The sequence below is a fragment of the Tubulanus polymorphus genome, chromosome 6 (assembly GCF_964204645.1).
Source record: "Tubulanus polymorphus chromosome 6, tnTubPoly1.2, whole genome shotgun sequence".
Classification (NCBI taxonomy): Eukaryota; Metazoa; Nemertea; class Palaeonemertea; order Tubulaniformes; family Tubulanidae; genus Tubulanus; species Tubulanus polymorphus.
The window spans coordinates 18,411,050-18,432,478 of record NC_134030.1 but is presented as its reverse complement, the minus strand read 5'-3'; the positions used below and the strand labels follow the sequence as shown (position 1 = coordinate 18,432,478).

General features: G+C 36.7%; 1 protein-coding gene across 2 annotated transcripts in view; it reads right to left on the bottom strand.

The window, feature by feature from the left end:
• LOC141906641 (uncharacterized) overlaps positions 1 to 21,429 on the bottom strand; it is a 63,429-nt gene that overhangs the window by 17,427 nt on the left and 24,573 nt on the right. For both annotated transcript variants that reach the window (XM_074795915.1, XM_074795914.1), the window contains exons 8-9: positions 20,886 to 21,215; positions 530 to 820 (exon numbers count right to left, since the gene is read on the bottom strand). In XM_074795915.1, the coding sequence (XP_074652016.1) occupies positions 530 to 820; positions 20,886 to 21,215 (621 nt within the window). The remainder of the gene's footprint in view (positions 1 to 529; positions 821 to 20,885; positions 21,216 to 21,429) is intronic.

Sequence of the window (21,429 nt, the reverse complement as noted above, 5' to 3'; positions counted from 1 at the left end):
TCAAAATGATGATTTTATTAGTTCTATTGTTTAATACATGAAACTCAGAGAAACACTTGAAACTAAACACTTAAACGAAACTGATTTTAATCATCGTGGTTTCTTCAAGCTATCGATTGATTTTGAGCGGACAATTGAACTGATGATACAGCTCAACTTTCTTGGATATTCTTGGAGCCCTCACTAGCGAAAGGGACGGCGAACTGATGATACTGTGTAACTTTCTTGCGTTTAAACGCAACTGATTTTAATCATCTACGATGAACTCAGTCTAAAGAATATTCACATATTTACAAACTGTGACAAAAAGAGTGACGACTTTCAAACACTCTTAGTTTCACCCTTAAAAAACGTTTCCGAATCTGTATCCAGTTCTGTAATTGGTTGTTTCCACAGTGATATCCGTCCTAGTGTACCCTGTAGTAACACCAGACATCGAGTTTCTTGGTGAATCCGAATCAAAACAGATGTCCCTGAAGTATTTGAAAGCACGGACTTCTAGATCTCAGAAAGAACTGACCATACTCACTAATAACATCTGATTTATAAATTTGACTTTCTTTCGTTCCTGCTGAATTAGTGGCCACACATTTATACTGTTTACCAGCCTCCAGTTTGAAAACCCACACTGTCGATATATTGAGTGGTAATGGAGTCCAGGGCCCTCTTGGTCCACTGTTCACGTGCAGCTGGAAGTGTACACCAGTCGCTGTAGAACTGCTCTGTTTACAAGTAATACTAACAGTTTTACCTTCCTGCGACAGTAATACACGTGTACCCGGTAATACATTCAGACTGTCCAGTACAACTGCATCAGGTGCTGAAATATCGAATACACAATATACGTAATATTCTTGTACCCGGTAATACATTAGCACTGTTCAGTACAACATCGTCAGGTGCTAAAATATCAAATACACAATATACGTAATATTCTTGTACCCGGTAATACATTTGCATTGTTCAGTACAACATCATCAGGTGCTGAAATATCAAATACACGATATACGTAATATTCTTGTACCCGGTAATACATTCACACTGTCCAGTACAACTTCATCAGATGCTGAAATATCAAATACACAATATACGTAATATTCTTGTACCCGGTAATACATACACACTGTCCAGTACAACTCCAGGTGCTGAAATATCAAATACACAATTATAAACGCAGTCTCAAATGTTTTGTGACTTTCTCAAAATGTATCAAAAATTTAACTAATTTTTAGTTCATAAGTCCTCAAATTTTCATAAATGAACAGTAAAAAATTGTTGAAACTTGTCGACTCTGCCGTAAAATCAACCTATTAACAGTCTGGAATGTGGGATAATGTCGGACTTTAGAGAACATAATGCCCCCGAGGTCTTCACATTTACAGAAAAGATTACGTATGTGATTCACGCGCAGCGCACAATAGAAATGTCACCCTGATATAAGTTGCATAAGGCGCGTTCACACGGCAACTATTTAGACCGGTCTAAATGGGTCCGTACCTGGTCCGGTCCAAATTAGACCGGACCAAATTCTGGTGTGCGTTCACACGGCGTTTTGACATGGGTCGATAAGTCAGTTATCATCGGGCCCGCAAGATGTCGCCATGAGTATTTTATGTTCAATAAAGTTTTCTGAGTTGAATTGTTCACTTCCTGTTTAGATTAGTCATCCGTCAATTTGAATTTGTCATCATTCTGTTCAGTAATCAACGTTGCGCAATGGATCATCGCCAAATTAGACGCATATTCGAAATACTTTGGTCAAGCAGGGAAGTGTGATGAGACACTCATCACACTTCCCTGGGTCAAGCAACAATCACATTGATTTGGTTCGTCGTGATCTAGATCTTGAATCGGATTCGTTGACTGTTGCTCAGAGACAACGTATGAAACGTTATTATGTTCACAGAAAGCGACTTGTTCTAATGTTGTCTATCTACGTGAAAAAAACTTCAAACTCGTCAACGACAGGACCCAAGGGCTGCTTGGGTCACCCCCAAAAGTACTGACTTTTGGGAAAATTACGTAGTTAACTGGAGTGAACAACAGTGGTTTGAGAACTTTAGGATGGGCAGGCAGACATTTGAGGTGTGTTTTCGTTATTTAGTAGACCTACGTACAATTGCTTTTTTACTATTCTAAACATATTACTAAAACATGATATTGTTTTGTGTCTTTCAGTTTATTTGTGGTCGACTTCGACAGAAGTTGGAGAAAACAGCAACCAATATGAGACAGCCCATCACGGTCGAAGAAAGAGTTGCTATAACCCTATGGCGTCTAGCAACATCAATTGAAAGTTTGCGAAGTTTGGCTCACATGTTTGGAGTTGGGAGAAGTACGGTTTGCGTGATTTTAAAAGAAACTTGCGAGGCGATTGTCGAAATTCTCATGCCAGAATTTATCACGATACCTACTGGCGATAGACTGAAACAAGTTATCCGTATCTTCAAGGACAATTGGGGGTTTCCACAGGCATTCGGAGCCATAGATGGATCGCACATTCCCATACAGGCACCACAAAATAATCCAAACGATTATTACAATCGAAAAGGTTGGCACAGTTTGAACGTCCAGGCTGTGGTAGACTCGAACTATATGTTTATGGACTTGTGCATTGCCCGGTAGTGTGCACGATGCAAGGATTCTTGCAACATCAAGCTTGTTTACCAAGGCGGAGGAGGGAACTTTCGTGGAAAATCTACGGGATATGATAAGTGATCTCGAAATATCCCCATTGATTTTAGGGGACCCAGCATACCGCCTTTTGCCATGGTTGATGAAACCTTATGCTGTGAATGCTAACACAACACGCGAGCAGAAGCATTTTAATTACCGTCTCAGTCGGGCAAGAGTTGTTGTCGAAAATGCCTTTGGACGGCTCAAAGGCCGTTGGCGTATTTTGTTGAAAAGGCTCGATTCCGACTTGCAAAACATTCCCACAATCATAGCTGCGTGTTGCACTTTGCACAATGTCCTAGAATCCTTCCGAGAAGGGTTTAACGAAAATTTATTCATCAACAATGTTTACAATCAGGCTATCCTGCAAGATAACTTGCACAACAACCCAAATGTTGGACGAGCGGTGCAAGTGAGAAATGCCTTGAAAAACCATTTTGTACAAAATCCTTTGTAAATCAAATCAGTAAAATGTAAGAATAAGATCTTGAATAAAGATAATCAATTGTAAACAAAACTTTGTATTGCTCTCTATATGGATTTCTTTATTCATCACACCAATTGGTATGGTTCAGCAGTCAACACAACTTTTTAACAATGCAGCATTTTTCATATTTGACAACGTTTGAAGGATATTACAGGAAATAAAACTATTTTCAGAAAAATTCAATTGACAAAAAATTCCACAATACTTAAGAAAAAAGTCTGGCCTATATTGTAATAATCATCTTCAGGAACAATTTTGCATGAATGTAGTATAGAAAAAAGAGACTAATTAATTAGTCAATAGCGGTACTTTAGGGTTACTACAAACTAAACAAATTTAAAAGAGTGCAAACTAGGGGATAGTTTATCAAACAATAGTAAATAGTAATTTGAAGATGACAATTAGCATTAAGTCACTCTTTTGTATTGTGGGATATTATCTTAACAACACAGACGGCATGTCTAGTCAAGATTAATCTTTAATTGTTTTAACATAATTAAATGAAATTATTGCACAATAATAAAATACTATTTAAGAACTATACCAAGCACAATGATAAGAACAGTATCATTTTTTAACACATTTCGAGACGACGGGATGACAAATAAGTTTCATTGAAAACAATATTTATATGTTGTAGTACGTTTTATGAGAATTGTCCGTATTATCAAAATATGGAGTTGAAGGAGGTAAATATTGCGAGGCTGGCTGAGATTGCTTAAACATTAAAGACATTACTTCCATCATACGGATCTCGTGTTCACGTGCTTCCTTTAAACTTCGCTCCTCATATTCTCGGTTTTCTCTCCTCTTGTTTTCCTCACGTTCATTCGCTTCTTCCCTCTCTAACTTTCTTAGCTCCATTTCCCGTTTCCAAAATCTGTCATCAGATTTCTGTACGATCTGGCTGAACGATTGCAAGAACGTATCATCAGCTGCCTTTCGTTTTTTTTGGATTTTACTGGAAAAGAAGATAATCTAAATCAGCAAGTTCACTATCATCTTCATCCTCGATTTCACGATAATCAAATGTACCGAAATCATCCATTTCTAAAAAAAATATTAAAAATGTGAATATACTTAGCTTTTTGGAATGATAATTTTGTATGAAAGTGATAATGATAAATAACATATATAACAAACAAAAATAGATAATCACCTATGCCTTGTAAATCGCTTTCAGCTAAAACTTGTCACAAACTGTTGCGAAGACGAAGTTTCGAGCAGTGAAGGGGCCGAGTTGCTAGAATTTCATCCAGCTCTTTGAAGTACGCCATCGTTTTTCTCCCCCTCCCTGACCTGTTGTTGTCGTCCTTGACTTTCTTGTATTCTATACGCCACTTTTTCAATTTTGAAGCGATTTGGGCGATTGTCCTTTCATAGCCCAGTTGTAATAGTTCGCTAGCAATTTTTGCGTGAACAACTCGATTTTTGCAGGTACCCGTTAACTGGGCCTGGATAAAGTATTGTTTCCAGATTCCAAGTAAAGCAAGAGATTCGTCATTTGACCAATTCGATCCTCTGCTGTCAGGTTTCGACATTTTTGCGAATGTGACTTTATTTGATAACGCTGAACTTTCTAAATGACGTTTAAAAACACCACCTTCAACACGGAAGTAAAACGGAAGACGATAGCGACATTACGATTACGATTACGATTACGATTTATTTACACTCCAACCATTTCCATGGTATATGGAGGAAAACTATTACACATGTATATACAAATATTTACAAAACAACACTGAAGTGATTAAAATTTAGACAATGAAAACGTAACGAAATATATATATACATCAACTATTTACAATACTATATGTACTATTATATACATCAACTATTTACAATACTATATATACTATTGGAGGGATCTATATACATCTAAGCCGGTCTTAATGAATTTAGCTAAGTTGACCGTTGGGTTTTTCAGAATATCAAGCGTATTTAAGGTATTCAAATTCAAAAAGTTTTTGCGTTGTTCGTTAAGTAAGGTACAGTCAAACAGAAAATGGGATTCGTCAAATTTGTTCACAGGTAAAATATAGGACCCGACCATAAATTCAAATAAACTAGTTCCTAAGTCATCACCAAGTTCTATTATATACTTCTCTAACCTAATATCTTTTTTATATTGCCTAAAGTTAGTGTATATCAGATTAGTATTTATGGCAGATACAGTTTCTTGAAGGTGCTGGTCACGGAGTATCTGTTTTATTCGTTTTGAAAAAGATTTACTGTTAGTCATGAATTGCTGCGTCCAAATGCAGGACAAACCACAGTCATCAAACGTTTTCTTTATATATGATAACCAAGGGCTCTTAAATTTATCCCTTAAAAATAAATTGAAAGATATTTTATAGAGTATTGAATTAAGTTTGGTTTGTTTTCCAGATACTGTTTTAACCCAAAAGTTAATCATCCTGCGTCTAACATCTATATTCAAAGGGTAACGTCCTAGCTCTGATAAAACTTGTAAGTTGCGAGAATATTTCGTCACTTTCATTAAGATTTTACAGAAGAAGCAATGGATATTTTCTAATAAATCAAGATTTTCGTATCCCCAGATCTCACACCCATACATGGCTATTGGAGCAACACACGTATCAAATAATTTAAACATAACATCTATGGGCAATTTCAAACGTCTGCCTTTTTGAACGATCGAAAACATAGCTCTCATAGCTTTATCGTAAAGATACTTGTTTGCCTTAGCAAAGTTACCATTCCAATTGAATTTTACTCCGAGATAAACATAATCTTCAACTACCTCTAACTCTTGATCACCAAACATAAATTTCGAAATCGTTTTTATCCGGGATTTACTTCGTGCAAATACTAGTACTTTTCTCTGAGTAAACAGTGAGACCATTAGCCGCGCAATATTCAAATAAGGTATCTAAGTGTAGCTGAAGAGATTTCGCATCCTCAGCAAGAATAACTGTATCATCTGCGTATAGTATTATCAATAAATTCAGTAAAGTATCAATATCCTGATCACGATTCAAATTTAGTTTTTCTATAAATGACAAAGTCGGTTTACCACGATCAATGAAAAATTCTTCAATGTCGTTTAAGAATAACGAAAAGAGGATAGGTGAGAGATTTTCGCCTTGTCTTAAGCCTCTATCAGCTGCAAAGTATTGTGACGTGCAACCATTTAATTTAACACATGATTTTATGGAGTTATACATATTTTTGACCACATTGAAAAAGTTTCCATTAACACTGTTAGCAATTAATTTTCGCCATAACGTTACCCTACAAATCGAGTCGAAAGCTTTCTTAAAATCAACAAAGGCGCAAAAAAGTCTTCTTCCCTGACAAAGATACAGCTCTACGATTGTTTTAAACGTGTAAATATGATCAATGGTGGAATATTTCGATCTAAAGCCAGCCTGGGCCTCAGTTATAATGTGATTCGTATCTAGGAATGTTGACAATCTTTGATTTAGGATACTTGTAAATAATTTACCATGACAGCTAACTAAGGTAATACCTCTATAATTATCAGGATTAGAGGGATCGCCATTCTTTTTGAAAATGGGTTTGATGACGCCTATAGACCACATCTCTGGAACATATCCTGTTTTAAGAACTAAATTGAATAATTTTTGTAATATACCAACTAAAAACGGATACTGACTAACTCCCAACAGCTCATTCGTGATTCCATCAATGCCTGGGGCCTTATTGTTTTTGAGTAAAGAGATAGCCTTAATTACCTCATCACTGGTTATCTCACTGTTCAAAATATAATTGTCATAGAGAGGATGGTCACCCACGTCTGGGGGCTCATCACCGTCATCGGTTTAATTGTTAACATTATTCAAATCATTTAATCTCATAAAATGTTCAAGAAAAATATCAATATCTATATTAGCCTCATTATTTTTTGTTCCGCTCGCAGAGTTTAGCATCGACCAATACTTTTTTGGGTTATTAATTTCGCATTCTCTCAATTCCTTGATAAATTCATCCTTTTGTTTCTTCTTATTTCCTCGGATGACGTTTTTATAGTTTTTAGACGAGTTCTTAAGGGATTCAAAATTGGAAGGGGTAGGGCAACCACTATATCTTTTTTTCATATAATTATATTTCTTCTGTGCATCTCTACAGTCCCTGCCAAACCATCTGTTGCGGACCGGTTTTTTGCAGTTATTACTTTTCCTACTTTTTCTATGGTACATCAAATTACACTCATCAGCACTTGATAATAAAGAAGATACAAATCTATCGGTAAGTCCATTAATGTCATCTGGCGATTGATTTCCTAGATCTTGCAACATGTCCAACAGTAACTTATCTAAATCATTATCTCGTAATCTTGATTCTACATTCAGGAAAAATTGATTTGATCTAGTACTGTCCCACCTAATTGAAGTGTTAAAGTTCGCGTGTTCATTACCCCTTTCATTATCGCTAGCAATGGTGTCCCTAGAATTCGTATACACGCACAGATTAATAGGATTATGTCCATCAGATAATAATGGGTCAAAAGTCATTATTTCAACTCAACATAACCAAACAGTTCTAAATCACACACAAAATAATCGATGACACTAGTGTTCCTAAAAGTATAATTACCTGTCTGATCATTGCCACATCTGCCATTGAGGATAATTAGTGAATGGTTCTTACACAAATCTATTAGTTGATAGCCTGTATTATTCTTTCTTTTGTCATGATTATTTCTAGTTGTGGGAACGCCTAAATTAATCAATGAGTCAACAATAGGGTCTAAGTTATCATCTTGAATTATCTGATTATCAGGTTCCAAAAAGTCTGGCATACAAGCGGTGTGAGCATTAAGTCACCAGAAATTAACACATTGAAATCATACTCAACTTTCAATTGCAATAACTCTATTTCAATTTCTCTGATAGCTATTTCTGAATAATAACGACTATTTTCTGGAGGAATATAAATTACACCTAAAAGTACATGTTTGTCGCGATTAAATAAATCTTTATCTAATAAATACCAAGATACAAACTGAGAGTCAGTCAAAATTGGTTTCATATTATTTTTCATGAACTTCCTATATATGATACCGACGCCACCTGATCCTTTTTTTGAAAACTTTATTTTTTATTTTTAAAGTGCGCCATATGGGAGGCGGGCAAGCTACAACCTAAATTACCGTCTAAATCATCTAAGTGAGTTTCAGTTAGACATGTGATGTCATTATTGCTAATCAATTCACAGAATTCTGGGATATCGAGTTTAGCTATAAGGCCACATACATTCAGCGTAGAAAACTTTAATGATGATTTGATACAAGGAATTTCACCTATGTTTGCTGCGTTTGCTGTATTAGTTACATTTTGCTTATTTAAATCAGAAGTGTTAACATTTCGCTTATTTACATCAGAAATGAAATTGTTAGGAGTTACATCAGGTACATGATTGTTACTATTTGCATCAGGGTATGTATCTACCGTATGAGAATTTACATGCGAGCCAACGATATCTCTATTTACATTTGGATAACTGTCACATAAATTTACACTATTTACAAATTCTATAACATAACAACAACTTGGAGATACAAGGACAGTCCGGTCTACGAATTGTACGCAAAGTCCCTCCGCTGGTTCCTAGTGGCTGTCCATCGGTACGCGGTCACGGTTTTCACGGATAACGAGTTTGTCCCGTACAAAGAAAGCTTGTTTTCCGTTCGCTTTTGCGGCTCTCAGCTCGGGTAGCTTTTCGCGTCGTCTCGCCGCCCATTCCTCAGGCACCTGTTCATTCAGTCCTAAAGACGAGCCCGCGAGATTTTTCGCAACTGAACGTACCAGTTCACGATCTTTGAAGAACTCGAATTTTGCAACAATTGTGCGCGGTTTTTTCTGTTCGTTTTTCCTTCGTCCAAGGCGATGTGTTCGCGCGAATTTGAATGAGTCCACGGTCGTCTTCGGTAACTTAAGGTCTTTCTCGCAAAAGCCTTTAATTAAGCGGTGTTGTCATATCGCGGAAAGACGGAATCGCGGAATTTTCCAAAATCGCGGAATTTCTTCATTTTAACTATAAATAGTAAACGGGTTTTCCCACGGGGATACCCACTGTCGGACAGGGCATCGGACCCAGGTTTTCAACACCGGGAATTAGTATTTGATAATTTATTATATCGCCAGTCAACAACTTAACGATACTGTTCCAAATAATGTAGAACCTAGGCAATACGTGCTTTGCGAATTCAGTGATACAGAGTATCGCTGCATTAACTGAAGGAATACAAATCGATGGTACGTAAACGTAGGATTTGTGATGACACCATGGGTCATTCTCCAGGACTCAGTTCCGAGTTAAGATTTGACTCTGGTCTCTGGATTTAAAACATTGGAAATGAATTGATTCTAAGTAACTCAGAGTTAACTCACAAAACTGTGGAACTGGATCGATGTCAGACGAAAATAAATAGACATTATGTATATTTCATTCTGGCTTAGGATTGTTCATGCGTGTTGTGTGTCTACATTGTTGTTATAAGCGAATGTGGTTTATCTTTTAGAATTAAATGATATGAAAGATTATAAAATGGTTTCGTTTTTTTAAATGTTTTCTTTGTGACTGCTATAACATATATGTTCCTATGCTGATTATTTGGATCAAAAGCATCTTATTGGTACCGGTACTGGACGAATTTGACGAAGGAATTTGAACCGGTACTTGTTTGGTCGTAGGATTTCATGTTTGCAACCATCTACAACTACGGTCCGACACTGCGAACGTGCTCAATATTTATCTGATAATATTCGTTTCTGAAGTTCTCAAAAAGTCGATGAACTTCGATAACCGAAGTTTGCCCAGTAGAAATAGACATTAGGTGCCTGGTCTCTTTCACCCCATTTGATTCTGACTTCTTCTACAGGTGGCACCCAGTCAACGGTATCGTAATATAATAATTCCATATAAAATTGCCTGCAAATAATGGGACTCGAACCTAACTCGTTGCATCAATCGGTCCGGTGCCCTGTCCGACAGTGGGTATCCCCGTGGGAAAACCCGTTTTCTATTTAAAGTAAAAATGAAGAAATTCCGCGTTTTTGGAAAATTCCGCGATGCCGTCTTTCCGCGATATGACAACACCGTTAATTAAGTCCTCGGTATTCTCATTTTAAAAGATCAAATTATCGCGCATGCTACGCCATTGCTGATCTAGATCTATCGCAGTGATCACGACATCTACCGTAGAGATTCAGAATGACGATTTAGACCGGACCAGGTACCTGTTTCTGTCCACACACGCATATTTAGACCGGTCCAAAATTTGGTCCGGATCTGGTTCGCTCTTTCAGACCGTGTCAAATTAGACCGGTCTAAACTAGACCGGTCTAATTTGGAATGGTATTTTTGCCCGTGTGAACGCTTGGACCGGTCCAAATTGGACCGGACCAATATGTATTCAAAGTAATTAGCTATAGTCAGTGGTCATCGATAATTAATTAATGTATCTCCAACATGTCACTAGGTGTTAGTGAGTCCTGATGTCTACAACTTGTCTAACACTTAGTTCCCACATTATACTCATGATTCTGTATATAAAGACTACGTTAAGTTATGATAATCATTCTCATTCCGGGATGCAATAAAGATTGTACATATATGGTTTAACTGCCTTGTTGTTCCTGATGGATGGAATCCTGTACCGCTGGTGGAATTGCTAGTTCCCCAGCCAGCCTGCCGATACAACAACCAGTCGGTTACAGAAATCTGAGCAGCTCGTTCGTTGAGTGTCACCGATTGAGAGGACCGCTATTATTGTGAAAATTGACCTTGGGAGGAATATTCCTCCCAAAGTCAATCGATGGAAACTTGACCAAGGGGTTCGATATTCAAACAATTGACTTTGGGAGGAATATTACTCCCAAGGTCAAACGAAGAGAATTTGACCCAGGTCTGATATTCAAAGTATCGACTTCAGGAGGAATGTTCCTACCTATGTCAAACGAAGGAAAATGGACCTGGTCTGATATTCGAAATATTGTCATATGTCAACTGAAGGAAAATGGACCTGAGTCTTAGATTCAACGTATATTGATTTAGGGAGGAATATTCCTCCCACCACTAAACGCTATAACCTGAATTTTTAGAAAGATAGGTATTGTGTTTTGGGTGTAATTTGTTTTTATTTTTTAAACAGTACCCAATAAAGCCAGGTAGATTTATGAATTTTGAGTGATACGATACACAGTGTTCGTGGTAATGAGACGGTATGAGACTATACAATTTTAGAAAACTAAATAGATTTTGTATTTTCTTTGTCTAACAGTAAATTGCTGTAACTTTGTTGACAACCAATTGTAATCAGATTGTAATCAGGCGCTTCTCGATAAACATGTAGAGGGAAAATTGTAATTAAACCACGTGCATAACATAGAAATTAAGTTTTGAGAGAATATATAAGGACTGCTTACAAATTTTCACAAGACAGCTGCGATAAATCTAAATGGCTTAATACGGCACGAGTTTAGCTAATTTACGGGTTTAAAGGTTCATTTTCTGAGTCAATGGACGACGTAATTTGATAAATGCATTCTTTAAATGGAAATTCTATAGTAATCGATACAAATCATTTATATTAAGTGTTTTGTGTAAATTAAGAATCGTCATTCAAGGATTAAAGATCATAATGAAGCTGATACATTTCATTCGTGTGGATTCTTCTCTCATTACTAGTGTTAATAGGAGATTCGCGTGTCGCGCATGATAAAAATAAAAATATTCGAGTCGTATTTCTTTCATTTAAGGTCGCAAATTAGCCATTGTCCTAGTATGCATTATTCTCATTTATACGTAAAGTGTATTCGGTATGAGGGTTTGTTTCTTTCTTCACTCCTTTATAAACAATTCAGAAATAGGAGTTAATTAGGAGGGCTTAATCCTAACCGAGCTGAGTTCCCATACAGTTCAGTTCAAGTTTATATGCATGGGGATCTATGAAATAAGGGAAAATACAATCCAGCCTACTAGCCACTGTAAGCACCCAGAAAACGTCAGGAATTTGCAGAGAGAAAACATTATGTTACAAAAATATCGGATGAAATTCATTCTATACATGCGTTACTAAGCCCAGAACTCCATATATCGGAATGATATGTCTAAAGGCTGGCTTATGTCGGGAAGCAACGCGACGCCTACCGAGTCCTACCGACGCAACTGAGAGCAACCGTGATCGCAGCCCAGCTTATGTCGACTGCGCTCCGATTCGCAGCAACTGAGGCCGACTATCGGGGTACGAGATCCTCCCACTTGCTTCCCTGCTTATGTCGGTTACGATTACTGGCAACTACACGGCTCAGATGGTCACGTGATAAGCATTTTGAGAATAAATTTGATTTATTTTGAATTATTGGGAAATATATTTCTACAAGAAAAGCTATTTCTTCAAGATCTTTATCTTTCTGATTCTGTTTTGAATACAATGTGATAGCGACATCATATAAAGATGGCCGCTCTCACCATAATTCTACCAATTTCGATTGAAATTAGTTGATAGAATGCATCTTACTTTTTCTCGACTTAAAAATTATTTTTTGATTGACATACCACGGATTCGGAAACTAGTTGATTAAAAGCACAAACGCATATAGTTGCTATCCTGGTAATTAAATCGACTTGATCGATTGATTGTTATTGAAATGAAGAAAGATGAAAAAGAAAATCAACGTTTGTATGAGATATATGTTTCGTTGTTCGTGATATTCAGCATACACCAATGTCCAGTAAAATTTCACAATTCAAAGTTATCACAAAACTTGCAAATTCTAATATTTATTTAGCGGCAATTTTCCCCTAGCCATTTTTCCGACGTTTATCCAAAAATTGAAATACTTCATTAATACTAAACTAAAACTAAAAGTTATCGCACTGGTAAAATAATATTTCAAATTTCAATTAGTATTTCAAAGATATTTCAAATTAAAAGTTTCAATAATTTATCGGATCGCACAGCAAAATCCGTGAAATACATTTTTGATTTACGGGTGCCTCATAGGCCTGTCATCGCTTGTACATTGTTCATCGACTAATGAATTCTCTTTAATTGAGCAATATTTACTTAGGACTTAATCACTGACTTTCTATAGATAATGAGCTATACAAAGCCTAACCCGATAAAATTCGGTGGATTGTTATTGTCAGCTTGCTTGTATACCAAGCTTCGCTAACATAAACGATGTTGCCCTTTTTACTGAAATCTTGACGTATCAAACCATAGATAAATAAAACTGAAACAATTGCTACAATCCTTTTTACGCATAAGGAATCTATCTTGATTTGAAAGGCACTTAGTGACGTGTGGGGAAAAATTGAAAATTTTCACAGAAATCCTTTCAAAACGATTCCGGTTATTTTGGACTTAATTTTGCAGTACAAACGAAAACATGCCAGCGGTAGCAAATCATAAGCTCTTTAATGGGTATTCTTAGGGGATTTTAACCGGGGAATTTCGACCATTACCGTGTAGACGAGCCGGTAACAAAAACCTTTTGAAACAACAAATTATTCGCTTGTATGAATTTACGCCGGTTTTGATAGGACTGCCTAATCACATATTTCAATCATGGAGATGACGAGTTGACTGAGCCCGAGGCACACAGTCAATAGTAGATATATAGAAACTAAAAACATAATGCGTTTTCCTTAAAAGTGTTTCATCTATAGAGATTTAATACAACTTGTCAACAGTTCAATTTCTAAAATGCGATGGCCTATGTATGAAAATATTTTTTGACGCCTTATAAAACGTAACCATTATGAAACCTAAACAATGCTAACCATTCAGCGTCATTCTACAAACGACAACCGTAAATCGATGTGCAAAACGTCACAGGTTTATGTGTACACATAAAAGCTATTTGGCAAAATATTATTGATAAAGATGTAGAATGGCTCCCTGTGATTATATAATGACCTCTATTTGAACGTCGGAATGTTATATTGCATTGAATATCATGAGAAGACGTATTGTAATAGTAAAGGATGTATGATTTATATCAGGAGCGGCAGGCATAAATAGAAATGATAAGTAAATCAGATTATTCGGTTAAATGGCGGATGTATACACGATTTGGAAGTCTGATATAAAAGTCAGACCCTGACATGGGGTTCTAGTGGAATGACGAAGCTATCTACGATCTGAGTAGGGCCGGCGTGAATTTCATCGGCGGCTACAAGCGGTCTATGTAAAAACGTGTAAACATATAATTTCAATATTCAAATGTTTTAGAAAATATGTTCGATATTAGGGGTATGCAGGTTTCATGAGATTAGCAATTTATAATAGCATAACTGTCATATACGGCTCCGCGTCCACTGATGGCATGTGTATAAGGTGACAATTCAGTTCAATACTTTATTGATCCTTATTACATTGAAATTCCGGGATAAAATTCCCAAAATTCAATAAAGTTACAAATTCTAAACTAAGAAAATACAAAATACAAGACACACGGGTAATTCATACAGAATAACATGAATAAGTTATTTAAATGACAATGTCTACTTCAACCCAGACTCAAGTCAAGGATATCGAGTGACAGCCAAACCGGGCCCCGGGATCCCGGTCGACCGGGCCGGCTGGCTACACTATATGCTCGAAGTCATGATGAAGCAGACATCAGAAGAGCTCTTTCTTCAACCATGGAGGCAATGAAGTTGCAGACCAGCTTAGAGGCAAAAGTGAATCGAAATCGGTCACATATTCACAATTTTTTTTTTAAATTAGACCAGTCTAAGACTGTATCATCTACCCAATCGCCAAATCTCATAATTCCCCAAATTTCTTAAAACTTCGATTTCAAATTTGCAATTCCACATTAGCTTATCCCAGAAATTCTACATTTTTTCGCAGGCGTCAAATAATTTATTAAAGTTAATTTTCTTGTTTCTGTTTGTTTTAAGCGTGAAACCGGGGGATAATACTTTCGCCCAAACGTTCTACACACACATGATACCATGTAATGAATCCGAAATATATCCAGGCCCAAAATCTAGAGTTCATGCTGAAGGATGAAGATGAAGGATGAAGGACTCTTTGTTAGGATCGACCACAGTTCTATAGTGAATTGATTACAAGTAGTTGATTTAGCAAAACAAAGTAAATTGTTCATTACAGTGCATTGCTAAGGGTTAGCGGTAAAAATCCCTTGAGTAAAAATCCCCTAGGTAAATATCCCCTCGGTAAAAATCCCCAATTCTTCAAAGTAGGTAATCCCCTCCCTTTGAAGGGATTATAAGTAGATACAATCTTAAGGTCAATTAATTCGTATTATTGATACGTATATCAAATCTATTTATATTTTACTGTCGAACACCATTAGGATATCAATATGCCCATACAAACTATCCTATTTGAATTAAAACATACTACAAATTACTACAACGTTTCATTGATACTAAATTAGTACATAAACATGTGGTTATTGCACAGCTTAGTAAAGGGGTTCATCGGGGTCCTGCTAAAGTACGAAACTACGAAATTACGAAATATGAAACGAAATTACGAAATTACGAAACGAAATTACGAAATGGAAATTTTTTTGCCAGTAGTGCTAAAATACGAACCGAAATACGAAACGAAATGGTCACATTTCAAACACACGCCCATACTATGGTCAAAGCTCGTTATAACGCTACGGGACTGTAAAAATCTCGGCGGTGCATGTAAATGATCTTTTGAAAGTACCATATTCAAGAATTTATTTTCTTAAACTGGAGGGTTTTAAGAACGTCTACAATCAGTAGAAACTTGTAGGATGTTCTCAAAAACAAATAATGAATACGCTGCACCATTTCCACGAACTCAGACGCGGTAAAGCATAGTGAAATGATAGGCCCTACACATGGACTACATGACGATCTTTTTACCGCTTAACAGCGTAGTGACGAGCAATTTGAAAAAAATTCCGGCCGTGAATTTTCTTTTCGAATCCGCATCCCTTGCAAAATCCAGACAGGGTAAAGGTCTTAGTTTATTTCATTTTGATAATGGAAAATAAATGATACAGTGCGATACTGCTGACCACATGTATCAATTATTAACATAACAGTGGTTTTATACGAATTCCGCGAATAACCCGTGAAAATACGATATATACGATTCTCAAGTTCCAGCGTGGTTAGTCCCCGGCCCAGTCGTATCCCGAGCTGACCGTGCAGGTCCTATATATCGTGCCCTACCACAAGAAAGTTACATTGTAACAGTCTAAACACAGACAATATTGTAGCGTATTTTTGATTTATCTGTTGCCGGCATATCGGGCTACAACTTACGCGAGGTATTTTGAATGAAACCAGAAGATTTGGAATTTATAATTGATACGACTTACGTGAAAATACGACTTATAAAGTACGAGTTATAAGCATTACTTTATAAGGTTTAAAGAAGAAAAAAATCGGGACCAAAATAATTATACTAGAGATGTGATGATACTAATTCGATGACGACTTATGCGGGGTTGACTGTAGCAGAAAGGAAAGGCAAGCGCTTCACGTGACACCGAGCTCGTAACCGCGATAGGATTATCCCGTTCTTGGACACGGGCCGACATATCTGAACCTGTCTAGTATCGATCATTTAGCTCAGAAAAAATTAATGTACAGGGTAGATTAGCGGCCGGTCGGGTCAACTTTTAAGCTCCTCAGCAGAGGAGAAACGAGGTATCAATTTTTTAGCCGAAACACTGCAGGATATATTTTAAGGCACACTTCGTTCTCTTACCCGTAATTTATTAATCGCTACCTTCCAGTTGTATATGAGCATGCGCAGATCATTCTCCCTGATGGCATCGCTAAACTCAGTCGCGGCACGGAACCCTGCCACACTAGACCGGGTGCGCATGTTTAAGCCAGCTCCACGAATCCGCTGCTATAGCGCAAAAAATTACAAAATTTTCGTTTCGTATTACATTTTATACTTTAGCAGGACCCGCGAAAAAATGACCATTTCGTTTCGTACTTTAGCATTTCTTAATTTCGTAGTTTCGTACTTTAGAAGTACCCGGTTCATCGAACATTTCAAATATATTACACTAGCTTGAATCTAAAATATTTAATATCAAAAGTACATTATTTCTAATAATTCATGGCATCGCACAGCTGAAATATATCACAAGTTAACAAGAGTCCGCAGTTCAAAAATATACCAGTTCGAATCTTAAAAGATATTACAAAAAAAAGTTTATTACTCTTATTAATTCTTACAATAAAAGAATATTAATTCTTACAATAAAAGTTTATTACTCTCATTAATTTATTTTGTCCCTAAGAATTTAGCGCAACGAAAGATTTCATTAAAGATTTCATCAAACATATTACAGTCTCATTGCAAATGAATTAAATTGGAGAAACATCGTGCTTCGAAATGTTCCTGACAATCACCAAGTAGGGATTATTGAATCTTTGGGGATTTTTACCCAGGGTATGTTTACCATGTTTACCTAGGGTTTAGATTTTTTAGATTTCTATATAGGGAATTTTTACCAGGGGGATCTTTTTTGAACGGATGAAGGTATTCTGAGGGCGATATTCTGGATATGGGATTTTTAATTGTCATATCTAGCTACGGTAGATACTTTTCTCATTGATTATTCGCTACGATACTTATTATATATCACACAAATCCGCGTATACGCTAGAATCAATACTGTTAGCAAATATCACTAAGAATCGCAATTTGCTCATTTTGTAATAGTTTCGAAATCGTCAAATTTTATTGCAGAGATTCCCCGATATATCACGAGTAATAAAACAGATATCACGTTCAACGTAGATCTTTCTTGTATTTTGAAATCCATAGAGCAAACATTTATAGGAACCTAATGTTATTGAACATAAAGCTCCCGACCCTCCCTGCATTTATACATCGAGAAATCCAACTCGACTATAATAGGCTTTTTATCATGGTGTAATATAGCTTGTGCAACAGGACGTCACTCAGTCATTACGTTAATTGTGAGGTGTTTATACATAATAGTTTCATGAGCAATTCATATGGTGGGATCATAATCGGGAAAGATCTGCCTTAAACATTTAATCGCCTTAGGGAGTTTGAGCTTCTTGATAAAATTCCCCAAAAATAATTCAAAATCGCCCTATCCAATATCTAAAGGCCATTCTTTTTTAATTTATTCATAATTAATAACATATTTTTAATAGTAATGATTTCATTAACAGGAATCTGATCTAATGTATTTCTCGTTGTAAAACGTAGCTGTCGGATTTACGAGCAATTATCACATTAATGAGATGATCGCTCGTAGGTCGGATGGATGGACATATTGGTGTGTACCGGTCTACAGTGTCTTTAATCAAAGATCCCATTTGATATCTGTCGTATTTCTATGAAAGAGTACAAACAGAAATATAAACGCTATACAGGGTACAAATCAGAAGATAAAACTAGGACAATGGCTAATTTGCAACATAAAGGGAAAGATTTCTCTCATCACTCGTGACCCACGTAAGCCGGGATCACATAAGCCGCGATCACACGGAGACGATTTGGCTCGGGCCAAATTTGGCCCGTGCCTAATTAGAGAGCGCATTCACACGCAAACCATTCACTCGATACTAAACGATGCTCAGACAAAGCGAAGCGGATCATTTCCGGTGCTAGTTGCAATTCAAACGCAGTCATTTGTCAGGTGCCAAAATTAGGCTCGGGCCTGGTCCGACGTTTCTGGTCGGGCCAAATTTGGCCGGGCCAAACAGGCTCGGGCCCATTTGGCACCCGTGTGAACAGTTGCTCCGGGCCAAATTTGACACGGGCCATATTTAGCCCGGGCCAAAAATGCACGTGTGATCGCGGCTATAGAGACGATTTGTCGGGGCTAAATAGGCTCGAATCAGGTCTGACTTAAATTTTACGCATGGCTCACCAAAGAGTGCGCCGATTTTCATGTTCAAATTCATTTCACATTCAAATTCAAACCCATTCATTCGATACTAAACAATGCTTAAACCATGGAATCTAAAACGAGTCCATACTTAAACAAAGCGAAGTGACAGTCACTAAACTGGTTCTGAGACTGACTTCCAGAACCAGTTTGAATTAACACGCTTAATTTGACTCAGGTCTGGTCCGTCTTTTTTGGTCGGGCAATCTGGCACGGGTCCATTTTGCGCCCATTACCGTCTTTTTTTTTCGCCAGATCTCTTCGCCCCTACACCTTTTAACTTGATTTTTATAATCTACGTATTTACATTTCGATTTTTTCAGCTTGTGTTAATTTTATACTCATGCAAAGCACACTGATTACAATTTGCAGCAGTGCGCTATATAATGAAATAAGTAAATTTGATTATTAATATCAATATCAAGTGTGAATTTGCAGTTGAAAAATAATTGAATTGATTAACAATATAATTTGATCGAGACCTCCCAGCGTCAATCAATCAAAAAAAAATTTAACTAGTCAAAGACTCAAGATCAAGTAAAGAAAAAGGAAGATGCATTCTAGCAACTGATTGCGATGTGAAGACTTTATTAGGCTCATCATTAGAACCTGCACTACAGCTATTTAACTTTCTAAAAATCATCGTTTGACATTCGGAGGAACATTCCTCCCGAAGTCGATACTTTGAATATCAGACCTGAAGGTCAAATTCTCTTCGTTTGACCTTGGGAGGAATATTCCTCCCAAGGTCAATTTTTACAATAGCGGTCCTGTCAATTGGTGACACTCAAAGAACGAGCGGCTCAGATTTCTATTGTGCGCCTATCGCGCGCTGCGCGTGGATCACTTACGTAATCTTTTCTGTAAATGTGAAGACCTCGGGGGCATTGTGTTCTCTAAAGCCCGACATTATCCCACATTCCGGACTGTAAATAGGTTGATTTAACGGCAGAGTCGACATGTTTCAACAACTTTTAACTGTTCATTTATGAATATTTGAGGACTTATGAACTAAAAATTAGTAAAATTTTAGATACATTTTGAGAAAGTCACAAAACATTTGAGACTGCGTTATAATACGTAATATTCTTGTAACCGGTAATACATTAACACTGTTCAGTACAACATTATCAGGTGCTGAAATACCAAATACACGATATACGTAATATTCTTGTACCCGGTAATACATTCACACTGTCCAGTACAACTGCATCAGGTGCTGAAATATCAAATACTCAATATACGTAATATTCTTGTACCCGGTAATACATTCACACTGTCCAGCACAACTCAATCAGGTGCTGAAATATCAAATACACGATATGCGTAATATTCTTGTACCCGGTAATACAAAGGTGTTCCAATAGGTACGGGGCCGATTGAAGAGGAAGAGTGGGACGCACGCCCCTGAAAATGGCAAGATTTTACTTGAAAATGTAGAATATTAAAATGATACCATAAGAAATTCAAATTCATAAGCTTATTCTCTGTATATCTAAAAATTAGTTAGTGTTTTCCGGTAAGCTTTTTTCCCTATATATATATATATATATATTATATACGTATATGATATGCCATATTAAGAGGGGTATATCCGTCCCTGAATCAAACCCTGAGGTATAATCATTTTCTAGAAGGTTGGATTTGACAAAGCAAATAAATAGTTATGCAAGTAACTCCCAAATCTCTAAATGTTTACAATAGAATTTCATATATTCAAATTACATTAGATAAATAACGAACGATTAAGTTCAAACAATGTAACATGCATTTCACTCTGATATAGAATGGCAATTCTCCGATGAAAATATCAAACAACTTACACGTAACGTCCATTTTAGTTTGATGTAGTATTTGATTTTGAAGTGGTCTCGGTAGTATTAAACCATTATATCTCCACAAACTACATTGTATCGATGTTGCGTCAATCATGAAATTAAACTGCATATGATTCCTGTTGATAACTCCATCTTTCACTGGAGTATTTACACCTTGATCATGCATCATGTCGAAATCCGTTGAACCATTAGTAAATCCGTTAGCATACCATTTTACTGCTATGTTTGGATTACCAATCTTACTAGTGGCTTTACAAGTACAAGCTAGTGATTGGAATTCAGCCAGTTTACACGGGTTTTCATTTATCTTTATACCTATGATGAGAATGATATGAAATGAAACACATACGCACAGATAAGTTTTCCTTTTTCCCCTCAGCATTATTTGATAAATCTAAAATCAGATGCACCATAAGGGTTGACTTATTTATGTCCACAGTGAATAAGTGTGGGGCCATATTTTAGTTAAGCATTTGAGTTTTATAGAGAGCAGAACAATGAACAGCATGTCATTTATTTATCTATATGA